Source organism: Felis catus, chromosome B2 (assembly GCF_018350175.1).
Source record: "Felis catus isolate Fca126 chromosome B2, F.catus_Fca126_mat1.0, whole genome shotgun sequence".
Taxonomy (NCBI): domain Eukaryota; kingdom Metazoa; phylum Chordata; class Mammalia; order Carnivora; family Felidae; genus Felis; species Felis catus.
The window spans coordinates 1,903,325-1,921,874 of record NC_058372.1 but is presented as its reverse complement, the minus strand read 5'-3'; the positions used below and the strand labels follow the sequence as shown (position 1 = coordinate 1,921,874).

At 42.9% G+C, this 18,550-nt stretch overlaps 1 protein-coding gene across 4 annotated transcripts; it reads right to left on the bottom strand.

Annotated features, from left to right (window-relative positions):
• Nucleotides 1–694: 694 nt before the first annotated feature.
• ZBED9 (zinc finger BED-type containing 9) lies at nt 695–18,136 on the bottom strand. Of its 4 annotated transcripts, none has more exons than XM_019830082.3 (4): nt 17,299–17,980; nt 7,675–7,822; nt 4,887–6,370; nt 695–3,819 (listed from the first exon to the last, which is right to left on the bottom strand). In XM_019830082.3, exons 1-4 carry the CDS (start codon nt 17,716–17,718, stop codon nt 1,903–1,905), a joined length of 3,969 nt encoding a protein of 1,322 aa, XP_019685641.2. In that variant the 5' UTR covers nt 17,719–17,980; the 3' UTR covers nt 695–1,902. The 4 variants fall into 4 exon arrangements, with proteins under 4 accessions (XP_019685641.2, XP_011280330.2, XP_011280331.2 ...); XM_011282028.4 differs by having other exon boundaries at nt 4,875–6,370; nt 17,299–17,972; XM_011282029.4 differs by lacking the exons at nt 4,887–6,370; nt 7,675–7,822 and having other exon boundaries at nt 17,299–17,976.
• Between the last annotated feature and the right edge of the window lie 414 nt (nt 18,137–18,550).

Genomic DNA, 18,550 nt, shown 5'->3' with positions numbered 1-18,550 from the left:
CTCCAAAGTGTGGAATCGTGAGCTGATCTGCAGGAATAACCACCGCTCTCCAACCTCTTCCTGCTCAGGCAGCCACAGGGCCCATGAGCACATCCTCGGCCTAACCCGACGCCCAATCTGGGAGTGAAATGCAAGGCCCTTCGTCCTGAAGGATCACTTACAAGTGACTTCCTGGCAAAATCAAAGCGGGTGCTTCCTGGCATGTCTGCAGACATGTGAACTCACTGCACAACAAGCAGAAAATAGGAAGAAAAAGATCACATACTTACAGTCACTAGTCACCCAATTCATGTTAAGGTTTCATGTAAACTGTACCTCAATAAAGCTGTTGAATTGAAAAAAAAATGTACAGTAAGATAATAAAACACACAGGGAGGAGGAAACAGAAGAAAGTCCAATTTCCCAAAATGTGAAAAAGGTACAGGTAAAGCAATCCAGCCTCCTGGTAGCGTATCATTTGCAGGAGAAACAGGCAGCCAGTAAAGAAAATATCCAAGAAGGCCAAAATTCACACCAAAAATTCTGCCCAGATGATTCTAATTCTGTTCTCAAATATCCACTACTTTATATTTCTTACAGATAAAGTAAGGGGACTTAGTTCTCTTTTAAAATGTATTCTTTATGTCCATCAGTTTATTTTCTCCCAGACACTTGAGGTATTTATAGAAATAAATATAAAATCACCACACATATATTGCTTTTTAATTTTGAAAATTGGAAGCACAATACTTTATTCAATCAATAAAACAAATGGTAAAATTTTTTAAATGTAAGTCCCTTAGTTCCAAAATATAGTCAGATAGGAGACAGGACACATAAAATGTAGGTGGAAGAAATTAAACCATTGTCGTGTATATCTATCCACCAAAATCACTTTTTTTGAGAAGCTGTAAGATTTTATCAAACACGCACAATAAAATATAATCCTACTGAAGGTTCTGAATTGAATGTGAAAAATGTTTCCTCCGCTTTCTAACATTTTTGGGATCCATTCCAATGAAACTTTTTAATCAATAAAATATTAGTGACATTTCGTATGACTACATATCTTTCCCGTCTTCAACTTTCAATGTTACATTTCTTTGAAAATAAGCACTTACTGTTATGTTGCTTTTCTGTCTAGGAAAAGACTCATTTTCCTCAAGGATCTTGGCATGTTTTTACCCTAAAGAAACTGCCATGTGCTAACAGTCTGTTTTCTATAATTCCGAGTGAGTGCAGACAGGAGAGCAGATATGTGTGCCATTTTTCTGAATCATGTCCGCACAGTAGAGGTTATAAATCTACCTGAAGAGCTCGCCATACCTGGCTCTGTCCCAGAGAACCTGAACAGCAATCAGCTCAAGCAAAATCTAAAACTCTGTACCTGACCTAAACTCATCACTATGACCCAATCCCCCACTGCTATGAGGTCAGAATTCATGAATATGAATCCAAAGCCATGACACCATTACATGACAAGTGTTTCCCTGTCCTCACCATGTAAACACTGTGCGTAAACATGCACCAACAAAGGAAACTTAACATTAGCTTCCCACCTGACCACCCAGGACACTCAGACTCCAATTCCAGCCTTAAATTCACTTCCCCTCACTGATCTAATCTGCCATTTCAGAGAAATCACTGCCATCCTGAAGTCATCCTACAGTCTTCATATCCTAATGAAATACAACAATAACAAAGACATACAAAATACAAGACCAAAATTTTTTAATATTAGAAACAACAGATTTAAAATTACATTTTAATAAATATAAGAAATATATCAAGAAAAGAATTATAAAAACTGTACATGTAACTGAAAGTGTACATACAGACAATTTATATAGAGAATTGCTATTTTAATAACTTTTGTATTCCGTAATACGTATATGCACACTTCGACTGAATACCTTAAAGTTTTTAATGTGATAAGTGAGCTTGCTTCTTGCTTGTTAATTTGTCTAACCTGGGCTGGATGGATGACAATGCTACTCTCAGGGGATAATGTATATTCAAACTGTTTCTGTGCTTTGTCTTAATGACACTTAAAGTCGAGAACCCGGTCTCGCACAGGGACGTTGAGGGGAACAGAAGAAGGGATTTTAAAGCAACCTCAGCAAGCTCAGGATACTCATTTTTAACTTTTATCCAAAATGAAGGAAGTGATGCTGTATTTTCAAAATTCATTTTCAGTCCTTCATCAGCAGCCAGCTTCAACAAGTTATCCTGCAGGGTGACAGTTAAATTTAAGTTATCTTTTGATGAGAGGAATGGATTTTGGATCCATGAGTTCCCTATGCGTGGATCTTCTTTCGATGGAAAATACAATTCAAAACAATCTAACAAATTTGTAAGATGTTCATTGATAACTTTTCGCAGATAGACAATATCAAGGTCATTACCTACTTCATGGATAATTGTTGTTAAATTATGGAACATGTCATAACAATTCACAGAAACTCTGTTTCTCCAAGCTTCTAACTTTTGTTTTTGTCCTTCAATCTTATCAGCCATTGAAAAACATGTTGCATTCTTCCCTTGCATGGAAACGTTAAGATCATTAAAAATACTGAAGATATCAGATAAATAAGCAAGTCTGGCTGTCCAATTCACGTCTTTGAAAAGTTGGGACCAAACTGGCTTCTTGCTTTGCAGAAACACTAAGAGTTCATTTCGTATTTCGAACATTCTTGATAGAACTTTCCCCCGTGATAACCACCGCATCTCCGCGTGCAGTAACAGCTGCTTGTGATCCGCTTCCATATTGTCGCACAACAAAGAGAACAATCTCGAATTTAATGCATTAGATTTTACATAATTCACAATTTTTACTGTGTCAGTAAGCACACTATTTAGTTCAGCTGATATCTTTTTCATGGCCAGACCCTCTCGATGAATGAAGCAATGTGTTATTTTACACTCCGGCGCAAGTTCCTTAATCTGGGCCACCACCTCGGACCGTCTCCCTGTCATCGAAGCCGCGCCATCAGAACACAGGCCTACACAAAACTGAAATTCCAGACCACACTTGTTGACGACATAATTCTTCACAGCTTCACACAGTTCTGAGCTAGTTGTGTTTGTTGGCAAAGAGGCTGAAAAGAAGAATTCTTCCTTTATGTCATCATCGTGTTCAAACCGCACGTACACCAAGAGAACAATCATGTTAGCGATATCTCTGCACTCGTCCAGCTGCAGCGAGAAGTACTTTGCTTCTTTTATTTGCTCTATGAGCTGGTCTTCCATGTCACTGGCCAGCTCCTGAATGCGCCGGGCGATGGTGTCATTGGACAGGGGCACCTGAGCCACCTTCTTGGCAGCCGACTCTCCCAGCATCTCCAGGCAGACCTCCTTGATGCAGTCTTTCACCAGGGTCTCCGCAATCGTGTACGGCGTCTTGGACTTGGCCACAGGCAGCGCCACCTTGTAGGAAGCCCGCAGGGCGTTAATGTTTATGTGAGAAACACTGAGCACCTGCTTTGGTGGGCTCTTTAATTCACTACTCTTCCTCTCAAAGAATTCTTTTGGTTGTGAACTCATTTCTTTATGTTTTGAATATAAATGCCGCTTAAGTTTTGATGGTTTCATCGCTTCATTAGCCAGGATATCTCCACAAATAATACACTGTGGTTTCAGCACCTCACCATCAATTACAGCTATAAACCCAAACTCAATGTACGAGGGGTCATATTTCCGGGTGAAACCTGTGTGAACTCTTCTGCCTTTCACTTCCTCAGGCTGACTTCCACCTTTACTGTTTCTTCTACTCCTGCCCCCAGATTCAGAAAGGCTATGTTTCTTCTTGACAAACAAGTCCAGTGAAGCTCGTTTTGCCATCTGAAAATCAGGATTAAAAATAAATAAACACAAATGTTACTTTCCTCCTTTGTCTAATAATGTTAAACAAATTAAAAACTAGGTTTGATTACAAATTTAAAAATGGTTTTAAAATGAAGTTAAAAAGATAAATAAATGCTTACATTTTTTCTGAGTTACAGCAGACAAACTAGCCATAAAATATCACGCACTGTAACTGTGCTTGAGTGCTATACAATGCCAGCACACGACTTGCTCTAGGAGTCAACATCCATACCTCCCAGCATTCTACTCGGAAACGCAAGTGCAGTAATCACGTGCTGGGCACTACGGCAACGTCAAATTGTGGCTAGTTTCTAAATACTCTTGATTAGTACACTTGCCCTACTGTGGACTGGTATAAAGTTTGCAGACCAGCGCTGATCCGAAGATCACACTCCAGTACCACTGGCCCAAATCAGGTCTAGCCCCCATATTTCAAAACTCAACGCTGAACACACATTAACTCTATAAAACCTACGGATTTAAAATAAAGCTCTTTGGCCTTATCTCATGTTCTCCATTTATATCTGAAAACTGAACTTTTTCTCAACACAAACCCATATCTCGCAATCCAACTTGTCATCTCTTGTCCTTCCTAATTACTTCACTTGACCCAAGATGCCCTTTCTTGGCTCAGCTCCCCACCCAAAGTAACATTAAGTTCAGCTTTTCTCATGTTCATCCTCCTGTAGAAACACACCCTCACACACACCACTTACCCCCTAGATCTTAGCTTCCTTATCCCCTCAAGGAATTCCTCACACCAGGACAGAGTGAGAGACTGTCATCACCCCACACAACAAATAAAGCAGCATTCAAGGTTATAACTTCCAACCTGATAAAAGGGTGGTGGGGGGGGGGGAGATAGGAATTAGAAGTAATGGGCTTTTCTCTGGAGAAAACAAATCCAAGGTGGCCACCCTGTGCTTTATTTAGTATATACCCTGCCAAACATTCTCACTCATCATGAGCACAGTGAAGAGTAATGAAGCTCTTCCCCTGCTTTCATCTACAACAGATACTCAAACTCTTACCCAATCCCCTACTTTGTCTGATGAAAATGGTGTCTCTGAAGGCTTTAGCATTTTGGAAGGTTGACCAGTCAAACTTCTTTGGATCTCATCATGTTTCCTTTTCATTGTGGTGGTCTCGTAGCAAAGACTGCACGTTATTCTGTGATGGTAGCCCGCAGTCCCATGTGGGGAGGGCACCCCGCAGACTGCATGGACACTTCCATCACATGATATGCAACTATTAGTACCTGAGCATTCTTTTTTACAAACTACACAGGATAAAAATTTTAATCTGCTTTCAGGAGGGTTTTTCATGGCCACCGTAGGAGTAATAGAAAGATTCTCTTCAATATCACTACTATCGGTTCCAGTCTCAACATTTTCTTCATACTGTGCTCCTGGTGGATTCTCTAATTCTTTGTCAGCTGGTTCAAATTCACTTTCTGGATTCGGGCTGGCAATGAGTTCGTCGGTTAACTGAGGATGACAGAGGCCTGGTTTAGCTTCAGAGCTAAATGTGCCTTCAAATGGATTTGGTTGCATACCTCTGTGATAGGGCTGATTTTGGATCATCTGAATGAACCACAAAAACTCAGCCCAGTGTGATGAATTGTTAGTTTGCATCCAGGAGATGATCCTCTTTTGGATATCATCATTGGTTTGGTTCATAGAACTTTGGCTTTGACAGGGCTGAGGCTTCCCATGGACAATTTTCAACTCTGGCCAAATATTACTGAGTTCGTAGACAATCTGGCTTGAAAATTCCCTCCCGTTGTCAGATTGTAGGACACTGGGAGCTCCAATAATTGTAAAAATATCTAAAAGAGCATGTGCCACTTCCTTAGGCCTTTTAGATTTTAGTGACCGCAAAAAACTCAACTTCGTACGAAGGTCTTGATAATGCATAATAAACTTATACTCCCCATCAGGATTCAATTGCATGTCTATAAGATCCACCTGGCATCTTGAACTAACTTCCTTAATTGGTTTTGATGTTAGAACTTTTTTGAGTTTCGAATGTTTCTGTTGGCAGGGTCCGCAGAGGGTCAGGTACAGCATTATAACTTCTTTTGTGATGTTTTTGTATTTTGCTTGCAGCTCCTTTTCCATGCGGGTACGTCCTCCGTGCCCAATGCTGAGATGTGTGTTGTGCAGAATGTCAAATAACTCCTCACTGTGTAAGTAATACCGAACTTTATCTGTATCCCCATTTATAGCCTCAATCAGCTTCTCATTTCCTTGCACAAGGATCACATCAAACCTCGCCAAGCGACGGTAGTCGACAGACTCCTTTCTTGCCTTTGCTTTAGCCTCTTTCACTTCCCGTATTAACTGACAGTACTTTGCTTTGGAAAATATCTTGGTATTATTACTTTTGTTTTCTAGCAACACTGCTAAGTTCCTGAAGAACTTCTCTCTCATGTTTTCTGGTTCCATTTCTGGTTCATTAGTGTCTAAGCTACGGGGGTTATCATCACCCACCCTTTGAGACATCATGGAAAGCCACAAAAATGACCCTAAAATATAGAGAAAAAAAAATCAGTTAGAATATTTGGGAATATCATTTGAAACATATACACTGCCCAAGCAGTCACTAGAGCTTGGGGTAGAAACAGAGGCGTGGGCACACAAGTTGGGGGAACACAGGTTTGGTTAGGGAGCCCAGCCTTGGAGAAATAGAAGGTAAGTGAAGAACCCAAGCTAGGAACAAAAAGTTCTGATCTAGTAAAGAGATGTGACTTTCCAGAGCAGTATCTGGGATTGGCCTTAAAGTACTGTTTTATGTAAAACAAGAAGCAAATTGATGTTATTATTTATTTATTAACTATAAAAGGTGATTTGTTTTGGCTAGAGAAGCCTCAGGAATACAGTAATAGATTTTTTAAAAAACTTTATTTTTTAAGTAATCTCTACACACTACGTGGGGCTTGAACTCACAATCCCGACATCAAAGAGTTTTGTGCTCTACAGACTGAGCCAGTCAGGTGCCCCAGTAATAGATCTTTTTTTAAAAAGCCCCAGACTATACCATGTTTTGTCCTATTAAGTCAAGTTAACTGTTACAGCAACATTTGGGGCTTATGTTTCAATGTCTCAAAATGCGACTGAAAAGACCACCATATGGACAGTACTTCTTTCCACGCAAATACATTTTGTGTCATGCTGTGGAGCCATGAGTAGGAAAGGAGGGTGAAGCAGGATGAACTTGGGGCAAGAAAGGAATACAGGGCAATGTGAATGAGAACCAGAACATGAGCTCCAGAAGCAAGGAGGGTATTGGTAGGTGCAGGATAATTGGGGAGTTGTTAGGACTTCACAAGACGTAGAACGTGTTGATTACACTGGAGATTCTGGAAAAGACGTTGCTCCAGAACAGTCAGCCTGTGCTCTGGCCTCCACTACACCTTATCCTATTAACAGTCCTTAAAATGCTTAGGGGCATAGACCAGAAATTCCATTTTCTTCAGTAGAATTTCTGAGTAGCAATCCAAGTCTTAAACATCATGTGTGACAAAAACTGGGGCAGAGGCTTTAGAAATCAGACCAATGGGCACACGGACGAGTGCTCAGCATCCCTACTGATTTATCTTCTGATTTATCCACAGGGATGTAATTCCATTGCAAAATATCCATCAAAAATCTTGTATTCAATGATTTCTTACATTATTACCTGGCTGCTTAACTCCTTTAATAGCATCACCCAACACTGGCTGACCTTCCCTCAGACGAATTCAGTAAGGTTGCAATGGATGAGATTTCATAGCTTTTCAGCAAGGAGACCCTTCCCGCTCCCAAACGTCATCCTCCTTCTGGACCTCACCATTATCTTGCAGTGGGCGTGGCTCTGGAGATGCACATTCCATTCTGTCTTCCATAGATGGGAGCTGGGTACCCAGGCACTCCTGTGCCGCATCCAGGGGACTCATCTCCTCCATAGGAGTTTCAGGCCCATTTGTGTCCTGTGGGACCTGGGAACAAATCGATACATCTGGAAATGAATATAGGTGATCACTGCACAAAGCATAACTAAACCTCAGAACATTCTTGCACAGAAATAGAATGTGAGAAGAAAAAAAGTCTTCATTGAATTTTCTTTTCAATGTTTATTTTAGAGAGAGAGAAAGCACGTGCTCGAGTGGGGGAGGGGCAGAGAGCAAGGGAGACACAGAACCCAAAGCAGGCTCCAGGCTCCGGCCCGTGTTCAACTTGAACTCATGAATTGCAAGATCATGACCTGAGTGGAAGTCGGATGCTTAACTGACTGAGCCAGCCAGGCGCCCCTTTGCTGAATTCTTAAGACGAATGCCAAACAGAATAAGGAGAGATATCAAAAAAATGCTGGGACTAATAAAGCAGAGCCATGCAACAGAAACTCTCTCCATTGGACAGAAGTCGGTACTCATCCCTGTGGTTTTGGTTTTGGGGGATAACAACACAAACATTAAAGGAATCCTAAGTTGTGACAATTAAAAGAAAATTGTAAATGGGTTTCAGTATAAGCAATTAAAAATAAATATTTGGGGCGGGGGTTATGCAAATTATCTGACTGGGACTATTGCACCCAGAAAGGAATCTGACAGTTGTTTTAGAGTCAATGTGGAAAACCGGCCCAGTGTTATGCACGGGGAAAAAGAAAACATCATCTGCTCCTTACACTAACCATCTCATGTATGGTTTATAACTAAATTTCCCTAACTGTCCCCAAAATATATTTTATGGTTTTAAGTCCATGAAACAATATTTATACATTATACCTTTTGCTTCCTCTCATCTAAAAAAGAGGAATCTTTTTTATGACATTCAATTTTGAAAAGTCAGACCCAGTTATCTTATAGAATGTCAGAGATTTGTCTTATTTCCTCACAAACAGATTCTGGTGAGTAATTTTTGGAAGAATACTACGTCAGTGATGTGTACTTATGGTGTCATGTCACAGGGCACATGCTATCAAGTTATTTCATTATCGATAATGCTAAATTTGATCAGTTAGTTAAGGCCGTGATCACCAGATCTATCCACTCATTTTCCCACTGTAATTACTAAGTCAGCAATGGGGTAAGAGCATGCATGGACATCAATAGCCTATTCCCCAGTGTTTTTAGCATTCACTGATGATTTTTGCTTGAATCAATTTTTATACTGGGGGCTACTGCCTGCCTTTATAATTTCTTCTACATTTATTAGCTAGCAATTTCCCATAAAGAGCTTTCTATCATTTTGAATATCACTATAGACTTATTTTGTAATCTATTCCTTCCTTACTCATGCTGGTCGCCAACTGTCTCCCATCTCGCCCCTGGGGCCCCTTTGATCAGGCTCCTGCATTGTTTGAACATGACCCTGCTAGGTCACATCCATTTTTCCAGAAAAATAAACACATGACCACATTGTCATTTCCCTGTATCAGGACTAGTTTCAACGGTTTTCCCAAGAAGTCTTGATTCATTTTGGAGCAACAGTATTAGTAACAAAGACTGAGTAGGAGGTTGGCTCATTGTTAATGATGCCTCGTCCCCTCCAGGCACTTTCATGGATAGAGCTGGTAAACATATTTACAGAATATCATGAATTCAATACAATTTCAACACAGTAAGATTTATTTCACCTTTCTAACATTTATTTATTTTTGAGACAGAGAGAGACAGAGAATGAACAGGGGAGGGGCAGAGAGAGAGGGAGACACAGAATCTGAAACAGGCTCCAGGCTCTGAGCTGTCAGCACAGAGCCCGACGCGGGGCTCGAACTCACGGACCGTGAGATCATGACCTGAGCCGAAGTCGGATGCTTAACCAACCAAGCCACCCAGGCGCCCCTATTTCACCTTTCTATATTCCACTTTAATATATACCTTCTCCCACGGTGAAACAAAAACTTAGTTCAATATGATGTATATATTTACTCATTTGCCCTCACCTACAATAAGCACAGAACAGTTTCAGAATTTACAATGCTTTGTGTTGTAGAACATTTCCAACGACATACCTACTATGTGAAATCAATATCTTTGCAGCTTTATATGTACACAGACAGTAAGTATTCCACTAAGAGCATATAGTCAGAGTACTGTGTTCAAGTTACTTGAATTGTTTTTTTGCTCTGTTATTAATAATAATTTGATATACAGTTGAGTTCATCTGTTTCTGTGTTTAATCACTTTGAATTTAACATTGCTTTTTATTTTTATTTTTTTATTGTTTTTGTTTTATTTTTTATTTTTGAGAGAGAGCAAGCAAGGGAGGGGTAGAGAGAGAGGGAGACACAGAATCCGAAACAGGCTCCAGGCTCTGAGCTCTAAGTACACAGCCCGACGCAGAGCTCAAATCATGGACTGTGAGATCATGACCCGAGCTGAAGTCAGGTGCTTAACTGACTGAGCCACCCAGGTGCCCTTTAACATTGCTTTTTAAATATTTGAAGCATTGCTTTTGAATTTTTTTCTCTAGGAGATATTTCTGAACAGCCGGTACTGGGACTCCCAAGTTTCTGCCTTTCTGTTAAGTGTCATGAAAAAAAAACCACTTTTTTCTAAGCTAATTTAGAAAAGAAAAAAAAAAAAAAAAGCTATATGTATCTTTACTCTAGAAGCCAATGTATCTTTTCTTTGAAAAATTGTAACAATACAAAATTGCCATAGCATTCCCAAATGCAAAAGTTATGACAGGAAAGTAAAAGTCCCAATAAACTATCCAAGTGAAAAAAAAATATATTTGAAGCATTTAAATGGTACAAAAGATGAAAACATACAGTTTTAAAAAGTTTTTTAATTAATTAATTAATTTTGGGAGAGGGGAGGGGCAGAGAGAGAAGGAGAGAGAGAATCCCAAGCAGGCTCCGTGCCATCGGCTCAGAGAGCAACGTGGGGCTCAATCCCACAAACCACAAGATCATGACCTGAGCCAAAACCAAGCATCCAACACTTAACCGACTGAGCCACCCAGATGCCCCCAAAAATCAAAACACTTATTCAGAGAAATATTGCTTATATTCTACTCCTCCTTCACTCCCATAAGAAACCATTTTTGTTGGTGATGGTTTACCCTCAGTTTATTTTTGCAAAAATATGTAAAACACATATATACATACATATACACCAATATTTGCACTTATATACATATATACATAATATATACAAACTTAACGCAAATGTGTCTATACTTTTCTATACTATACATAGTAGTTCACACCTTCCTTTTTTCACTTGCTAGGAGAATATTCTCCAGAGGTCATCTCATACCAGTTCATAGATACCCTCTTCATTTTTATGTACATGGTCCCACGTTACATTCATGCGCCACAGTTTATTCAGTCGCTGTACATGGATCAGCATTTAGGTTGCTTACAACATTTTGCTTTTACAAATAGCTGCAATGAAAAACTATGTCTATGTCGTCTCCTTTGTAGATGCATATATTCAAAGCAAATTCCCAGAAAAGGTATTGCTGGGTGGGTCAAAGGGAACAAATAGGCATTAGATGCACAAGTAGGTGTTAGATGCACAAGTAGGCGTTAGATGGTGCCCAAATCTGCCCCACCCCCAAAGGAAAGGTGCCATCTTGTACGTGTACCAGCGACATATGACAGGACCTATCTTCCAGTCAGGCCACCACACTGTGTTGCCAAGCTTTTGAAATTTTGCCATCTGACAGGTGACAAAAGTATTTCAATGTAGTTTTGACTTGCAATTTTATGACTGAAGTGGAGCATCTTTTTGTACAGTTAAAAGTCATTCATTTATCTGTTTATGAAAACTGCTCATGTCTCTTGATCATTTTTTATTGTATTTGCCAAAAGGATTAGCTTTTATCTATGATAAATCTTACAAATATTTTCACTAAAATTTATCATTTTTATTTCTGTGTGGGTTTTCTGTCCTGCATTTTAAAATTATTTCATAAAGAAAAATTTCTTGATATTATTTCTGGGTTTGGAGTAATTCTGTATGCCTAGTTAATAAAATACATCATTCACACTTTATCCTAGTAGTTGGGTATTTAAAATTTTATGTATTGATCTCTGACACATTTAAAGTTTATTGTTTCTGATATATGGTATGAGGCACAGACTTAATGTGCCTTTTCAAAATGGCTATGTCCCTTTATCCCAGCATTTATTTAATTTTTTTTAACGTTTATTTATTTTTGAGATAGGGAGACTGAGCATGAGTGGGGGAGGGGCAGAGAGAGAAGGGAGGGTGGTGGGGAGACACAGAATCTGAAGCAGGCTCCAGGCTCTGAGCTGTCAGCACAGAGCCTGATGCAGGGCTTGAACTCACGAACTATGAGATCATGACCTGAGCCAAAAGTCAGATGCTTAACCGACTGAGCCACCCAGGCGCCCCTATCCCAACATTTATTTAAAAGTCCATTTTTCCTTACGGTGATTTGAGATGGCAAATGTATTGTACAACTTTCATATGTGCTTGGGTCTACGTTTGTACTTTCTATTGCTTTATTGATCCATCCACTCATGTATCAGTATCATAATGTCATCTAAAGATGCTTTACGGTAGGTTAGTATCTAGTAAGACTATTTCCTTCTTTTCAAGTTTTTCCAGTGATTCTTTCATGCTCACAGTATGAATGAAGTTCACATTTTTTAAAAAATTTTCATTAATTAATTAATTAAATTAAATTAAATTTAATGTTTATTTTTTGGGAGAGAAAGAGAGCACAAGCAGGGTAGAGGCAGAGAGAGGGAGACACAGAACCTGAAGCAGGCTCCAGGCTCTGAGCTGTTAGCACAGCACCCAACGCTGGGATTGAACCCACGTACCGCGAGGTCATGACCTGAGCCAAGATCAAGAGTTGGCTATTCAACTGAGCCACCCAGGTGCCCCTTCCCCTCTCTGATCTTAAGAATAAGACATCATATGTGGGGGCACTTGCTGGCTGAGTGGGTTGAGCTGACTCTTGATATCAGCTCAGGTCAGGATCCCAGGATCATGGGATCAGTCCCACCTGGGGCTCCTCGGTGGGTGTGGAGTCTGCTTAAGATTCTCTCCCTCTCTCTGTCCCTCTCCCTCACTTGTGCTCGCTCTCTCTAAAATAAGAAAAGAGAAAAAGAAAAATCTGGATTAAAAGAAAAAGACATCCTATGTAGATTGGTTTGTATAATAAATAGGCTACGTTTCAATTTGCCCGAATCTTTACATAACTGGGAGAAACAGAGTCGTGGAGTGAAGACGATATGCCAGCCGGGGGACAGGGGAACCTGCTGCTTATAGTTCAATAATCCTATCAGTTCTGCAAAGACTCTTACAGCAACTAAAACACGAACCCGAAGACCTGTGGCTGCGGCCGCTCCTCCCCCACCGCGCCCGCGCACACCCTTCTGTCTATGCAGCGGAGGGACTCGCCAGGTCTCGGAAGGACGTCCACCACCGGACTTTAAAGGGTGACTCCGGGCAGCAGTAACAAATTACAGAAATGAAATTAGCCTCAAACCCGTTATGACTGTCATTTGTCTTTCACTCTATGATTCCTGGATTTGATTTTTAAAATTTTCTAATACGAAAGTTCTGGTTGTAAAATCGTGGTATAATGCGGCCACAGTCATTAGAAATGCACGTATTTCCCAATTAGACACTTAACTCATATTGGCTTTAAAAAATGGGGGGAGGGGATGTTCTTTTTGTCACATGACAAGAGGTGTCGTGGAGGGCAGCTGTCCTCACCACCCTGGGGTTCTTGCTCGTGCCCACCATTGTGCAGGCCTGGACACCAGCTATGTTCACGACAGGCGGTGGGCAAAGACAGAATAAACGCACCTGCCCCATCTTACAAGGAAAGTACAAGCTTTCACAGAAACTGCCAGAAACTGTGCCTACTTCTCCTGGGCCAGGCCTGTGTTGCATAGCCAACTCCAGTAGGAGGAAAGCTGGAAAAGTATGTAGGTACATGGCCAACATGAACAAAATCAACGCTTTTTATGGAAGAAGCAAGTGTGTGTGTGTGTGGGGGGGGGGGATATAGGTTTCCCCTGCTACACAAAAGTAGGGCGTTCCTGTGAAAACTGTTGAAGCAGAAAGGGCATAGAGTGAACAGTATCCCCACTTTCTGTAAGTTCATATAGGCCATGCTGCCCTGACAAAAGAACTACACTAGTTCCTGTGTTTACTGACCTGAAGGATCCACAGAGTATTTTCATTTTTACGAAAAAGAGTGGTTACTGTGCTGATGCGGGTCTTTTGTAAAAACAAAGTTGTATAAAGTGGAGAGCTAGAACCCACACTTTCTGAAAGCAGGGGTGTCTGTGTTCCGAGAGGGCAGCTAAGCATGTCTGCAACAATGGCATTTCCCCTTCTTCCAGAAATCACACAGAAACAAGACAAATGAGAAACATTTATGCAAACTTAGTATTCTACAAGACTAGGGAGAGCTCTATAACCCTGAGTCATATGAAAATCTATCAAATACGAACATTACCCAGAACTGACCAAACACCAAGTCCTACCAACGGCCACATTTCTCAACAAAGTAGAAGAGGAACATTCTAAAGAAACAGGCACATCTGCAGAAAAAAAAAAAAAAAAAAAAACAACTATATTGTTTCTTTGAAACAAAAGGAGGAGGTGTGCTGGCTAGAGGGAACAGGAAAATACATGCTTTCTACAAAACTAAACACAAAAGTGACAGGATTTATGGAGAAAATAAAGTTACAGGATAGACTACTTAAGATATACACAACTTTGTCACCAGAGTGCTAATAAAACCATGGTCCTAGTAATATACAAGCCTAGTCAGAAAGATACTATGAAGGATGATTACATCCCATATAGCACTGTACCTCAGTGAGGTGATGCTACTGTGCCACAAAGTGGGCTCAGGAAAGGGGAAGGAGGAGTAGAGACTCTGTCCTCAGAAGTTCAGGAGGAGAAGCATTTGCACATCTTCCAAGAAATGCAGTGATTTTAGAAAACCATGATTTGGTTCTGGCTCATCAATCGTGTGTTTACTTCTTTGACATTGACTTACAGATGCAGTTTCTGCTGCTTAAACATTTCCCTTCTTTTGTAAAGGAGCTGCTTGTATGGTTCCAAATGGGACCTTATGCATGAAGCACAATCCTGTGGCACTCTGCATGGCAGTCATTCATCATCTTCTGTCCACTCCCCCTGTATCCTACCTGAACCTCAGGTGACAGAAGTGAGCCGTCCGCTCCCCCTTCGTCCTACCTGAACCATCATGCCAGGCCTCCACAGTAATATCAGTGGCAGGTTTAATGTGCAATTGACTCCAGAATGCGAAAACTGTGTGTGCATTTCACCCGCCGTAGGTGCAATAAACACCTTGAATGTTCTCCTTAAGTAATAAGCTTTAAAGGCTGCAATCACACCCCAATCAAGGGGCTGGAGTAAAGAAGTTGTACTAGGAGAGAAAAGAGAACTTCAGTATCTGATGAAAGGGTAGCAACTGTTGGAGGAGGGACTGATGTATGCTAAGACTTTTGAAAGATAATTTTTCCTCCTGCAGTTACCTTTTTAAGTCACGTAGAAAAAAACATCACCTAAAAGACCAATAAATATCTGCCTGTTATCCAGCCTCTCTTGTTAGAACTACAGCAGGCTAGTCTTTCCGGCTCCTTTCAAAGCTCATGCGTAGAGAACGTGAGGACTCACAGCAGTCCTCGGCTTTACATCTCCACTGGGATTTGCACCCCGCGTCACATCACACGATCTTGCGTGGCCTCGAGCCCTCGTGTGTGTTGTGTGTTTCCTCCTTAGAGATACAGACCCTTGAGGGAATGTGCTTCCAGTGCAGCCTGGTTTCATCAAAATTAAAATCTGATCCAGGGCACAGCCTTCTTCATCAATCAGATTCCTTAACCCTGGGAGAACCGTACAGCTTCCTCTATCCGCACTCACAGTTCACCAGAGAGCTTAGCACTGGAAGACACAGCCGTTCTTGAAGTCACTAAACCAGCCACTGCTTCCACTAAGTGAAGACACTTGTAGCTTTTTCCTGAAGGTCTTCATATATTGCGAAGACTTCCCTTTATTTGAGAAAGGATGCCTCTGATTCCTTCTTTGTTTGGTATTCAACCCACACACTTAACCAATATTCCAGTTTTCCATTTCCTTACACCCCGTCCAAACAAACTTTGTAGCACTGGCAGATGTTCCAGTTAGAGAACTTCCTGTTACTTCCCAGTTCTTTTACTGTCTCTAGCAGTATGCAACGTTGACTCCTTTACACCAGTTGCACAATGTCCCAGATTCTTCCAGTTTTTTAAAAGCATCTTGTAATTTTGAGCTTTTCTTCAATTCTTAAAGCTGTTCTTTTATGTTCGCTAGCAGAGATTTTATCACCAGCATGCTTCTGTGGCACTTGTAAACCCCTCTGCTTGCTCATTTTCTGGAATACAAAAAAGTTTAACAAAAAATGCACAAAGTTGGGAGGGAACCATGCAAAGAAGCATTTCCAAAACAGAGACTGGCCAAGAGGAAGGATGTGGAGGTGAATGGGCAAATGGGCGTTTGGTACAGTACTGCCCGTCTTCACGGTTTGCTGCATCCGCTATCATCACACACCTTGCATTCAGCTGCTCTCACTTGGCGGCCCAAAACATCGACTTGCTGGTAAAATTCATGTACGCGCCAGAACAATTTCAATGTTACACGGACTCATTTCCTTATTTATCAATCTCATATGAAACATCTGCATTCCAGAAAAACATGTCTTAATGGATCAGACTGTATACATAAAATGTTCATATTTAAGGAGTTCAGATACTCAGATACTATGATGGATAGTATCATTATAGAAATGTGACTGGTAATGTCCGTAATGTTCTAAAATTACTGTCCTAGAAGGCATGTATGCTCCCTTAAAAATAACCTCTAGCGTAAGGGTGAAAGACCAGATACTGGACTCAATACGTTTCACATACCAACAACTCCAAGTACTGAAAACCATCTAGAAAATGATGGAATTAATCTCTTTGTTGTACAAACGAAGACATTAAAGCCCAGAGAAGGTTTGATACGCCAAAGGTTACACAGCTAATTAGTGACAGGGCCTATTATGGAACCCAAATCTCAGCATTCCCTTTTTCCTGATATTTCTACTAAGTGTGGCTACTTCTCTATTTGTCTTTCCCAGAAGGTGTTCCTTATATCCTGAAAGTGATTTGTTTTCATATATGGTCAAAGTAGTGGGCATCAGAAGAGTTTAATCTCACAGCCGCTAAATAAAGTGTATTTTCTACTGATAAGCAATAGATCAAGGTTTCCCATGTGGTTACATCATCTACTTCTGTGGATTAGCTGTCGATTACGTGCAAACTGTTATCCCATAAGCCTGAATCTATTCGTCTACACCGGTGATCAAACAATAATGCCCCAAACCGGAATGTGCCGCCACCAGTGTGGAGTTGATGGCACGTACTCCAGCTTGGACCCACGCCCTCAACTTCTGCACAGAAGAGGCACCTCCAAGGTCTCACCTGCTGTCTAGGCTCGTCCAGCTCCCGCTCCAGATCCTCCAGCACGGTCACCACCTCCTCCCCGCTCTCCGGGTGGTGCTCCCGCACCCAGGCCTGGAGCTCCTCGGGCAGGATGGTCAGGAACTGCTCCAGCACCAGCAGCTCCAGGATCTGCTCCTTGGTGTGTATATCCGGGCTCAGCCACTGGCGGCACAGCTCCCGGAGCCGGCGCAGCGCCTCGCGGGGTCCAGGCGTCTCCTGGTAGCAGAAGTGTCTGAAGCGCTGGCGACAGAGTTCCCTGGTGTGACACAGAGTCTTCTGCAGGCAGGATTCCTGATCCCACACATGGTCTTCTTCCTTAACCTTCACTTGGATGATGTCCCCGTGCGCCTCTGACGCTGGGCTAGCCGAGGCTGGGACGCGCGCGCAGGCCGCGGCCATGCTGGACTCCACCTGCGGTCTGGGCAGGTGCGGGGCGTCCCGCCCGCTCCTCAATCAGGGAAGTTCTGCACGGAGGAACCCCGTCAAACACAGAAGACAGACGCGGAGAGAGGGGACTGGCTTCCGTGGCCCCACGGGTCGGCCACCCGAGCGCCTCCGTCCGCAGGGAAGCGGTCCCGGCCCGCCCCGGAAGCGGCGGGCTCTCAGCCGCTAAGGGGTCGCAGGGCCGCTCGCCGCGCCGCCCGCTACCTGCGAGGCGCAAAACCGAGGCCGCCGTGGCCCCGCGCGCAGGAGCCGAGCCGGCCGGGGGCAGGGACGGGCCGGGGCTGCGGGCGGCGCGCGGCGCGCGGCGAACGGAGCCGGCTGTCGCCGCGCACACGCCGCCTCCCCGCGGCTGCAGTCCACACCTCCGAGGGCCGCCGTCCCGGCCGGCGGGGCTGCCCCGCGCTCCCGCCGCGAAACGCGCCTCCCCGCCGGCCCGGCGCGCACTTCCGGTCCGCTCTAGGACTGCGGGCGGTGCGAGCTCTCGGTGGTCGTGGCGGCGGACCGCTGCGCCCCGGAGGCGAGCGCGCGGGGGCCCCGGCTCCGCGATCTTCCGCGGGGGAGCGCTTCGCGGTGCAGAGGCTGCCCGGGGCTTGCTTGGCGCTCCGACCGGCGGTTCTGAACAGACCAGCGGGACGGACGGCGGCCACCGCGGCCGCGGTTTTGCAGGCTTTGCCCGGCCTGTTCTAGCAGCCGCCAGTCAGGCTCAGAAAAGGACTGCGAGAGCGGGTGTCCTCTCTCCATTTTACGGGTGGGAGACCCGCAACTCACAGCGTGCGCCTCTCCCGGT

Coding starts and splice junctions, on each gene's coding strand:
- ZBED9 (XM_011282028.4), bottom strand. CDS start 17,718: ATGGCCGCGGCCTGCGCGCGCGTCCCAGCCTCGGCTAGCCCAGCGTCA. Junction 6,371..7,674: donor ACGCCCACTGCAAGATAATG/GTGAGGTCCAGA, acceptor TCTATATTTTAG/GGTCATTTTTGTGGCTTTCC. Junction 3,820..4,874: donor CAGACAAAGTAGGGGATTGG/GTAAGAGTTTGA, acceptor CCTGATTTTCAG/ATGGCAAAACGAGCTTCACT.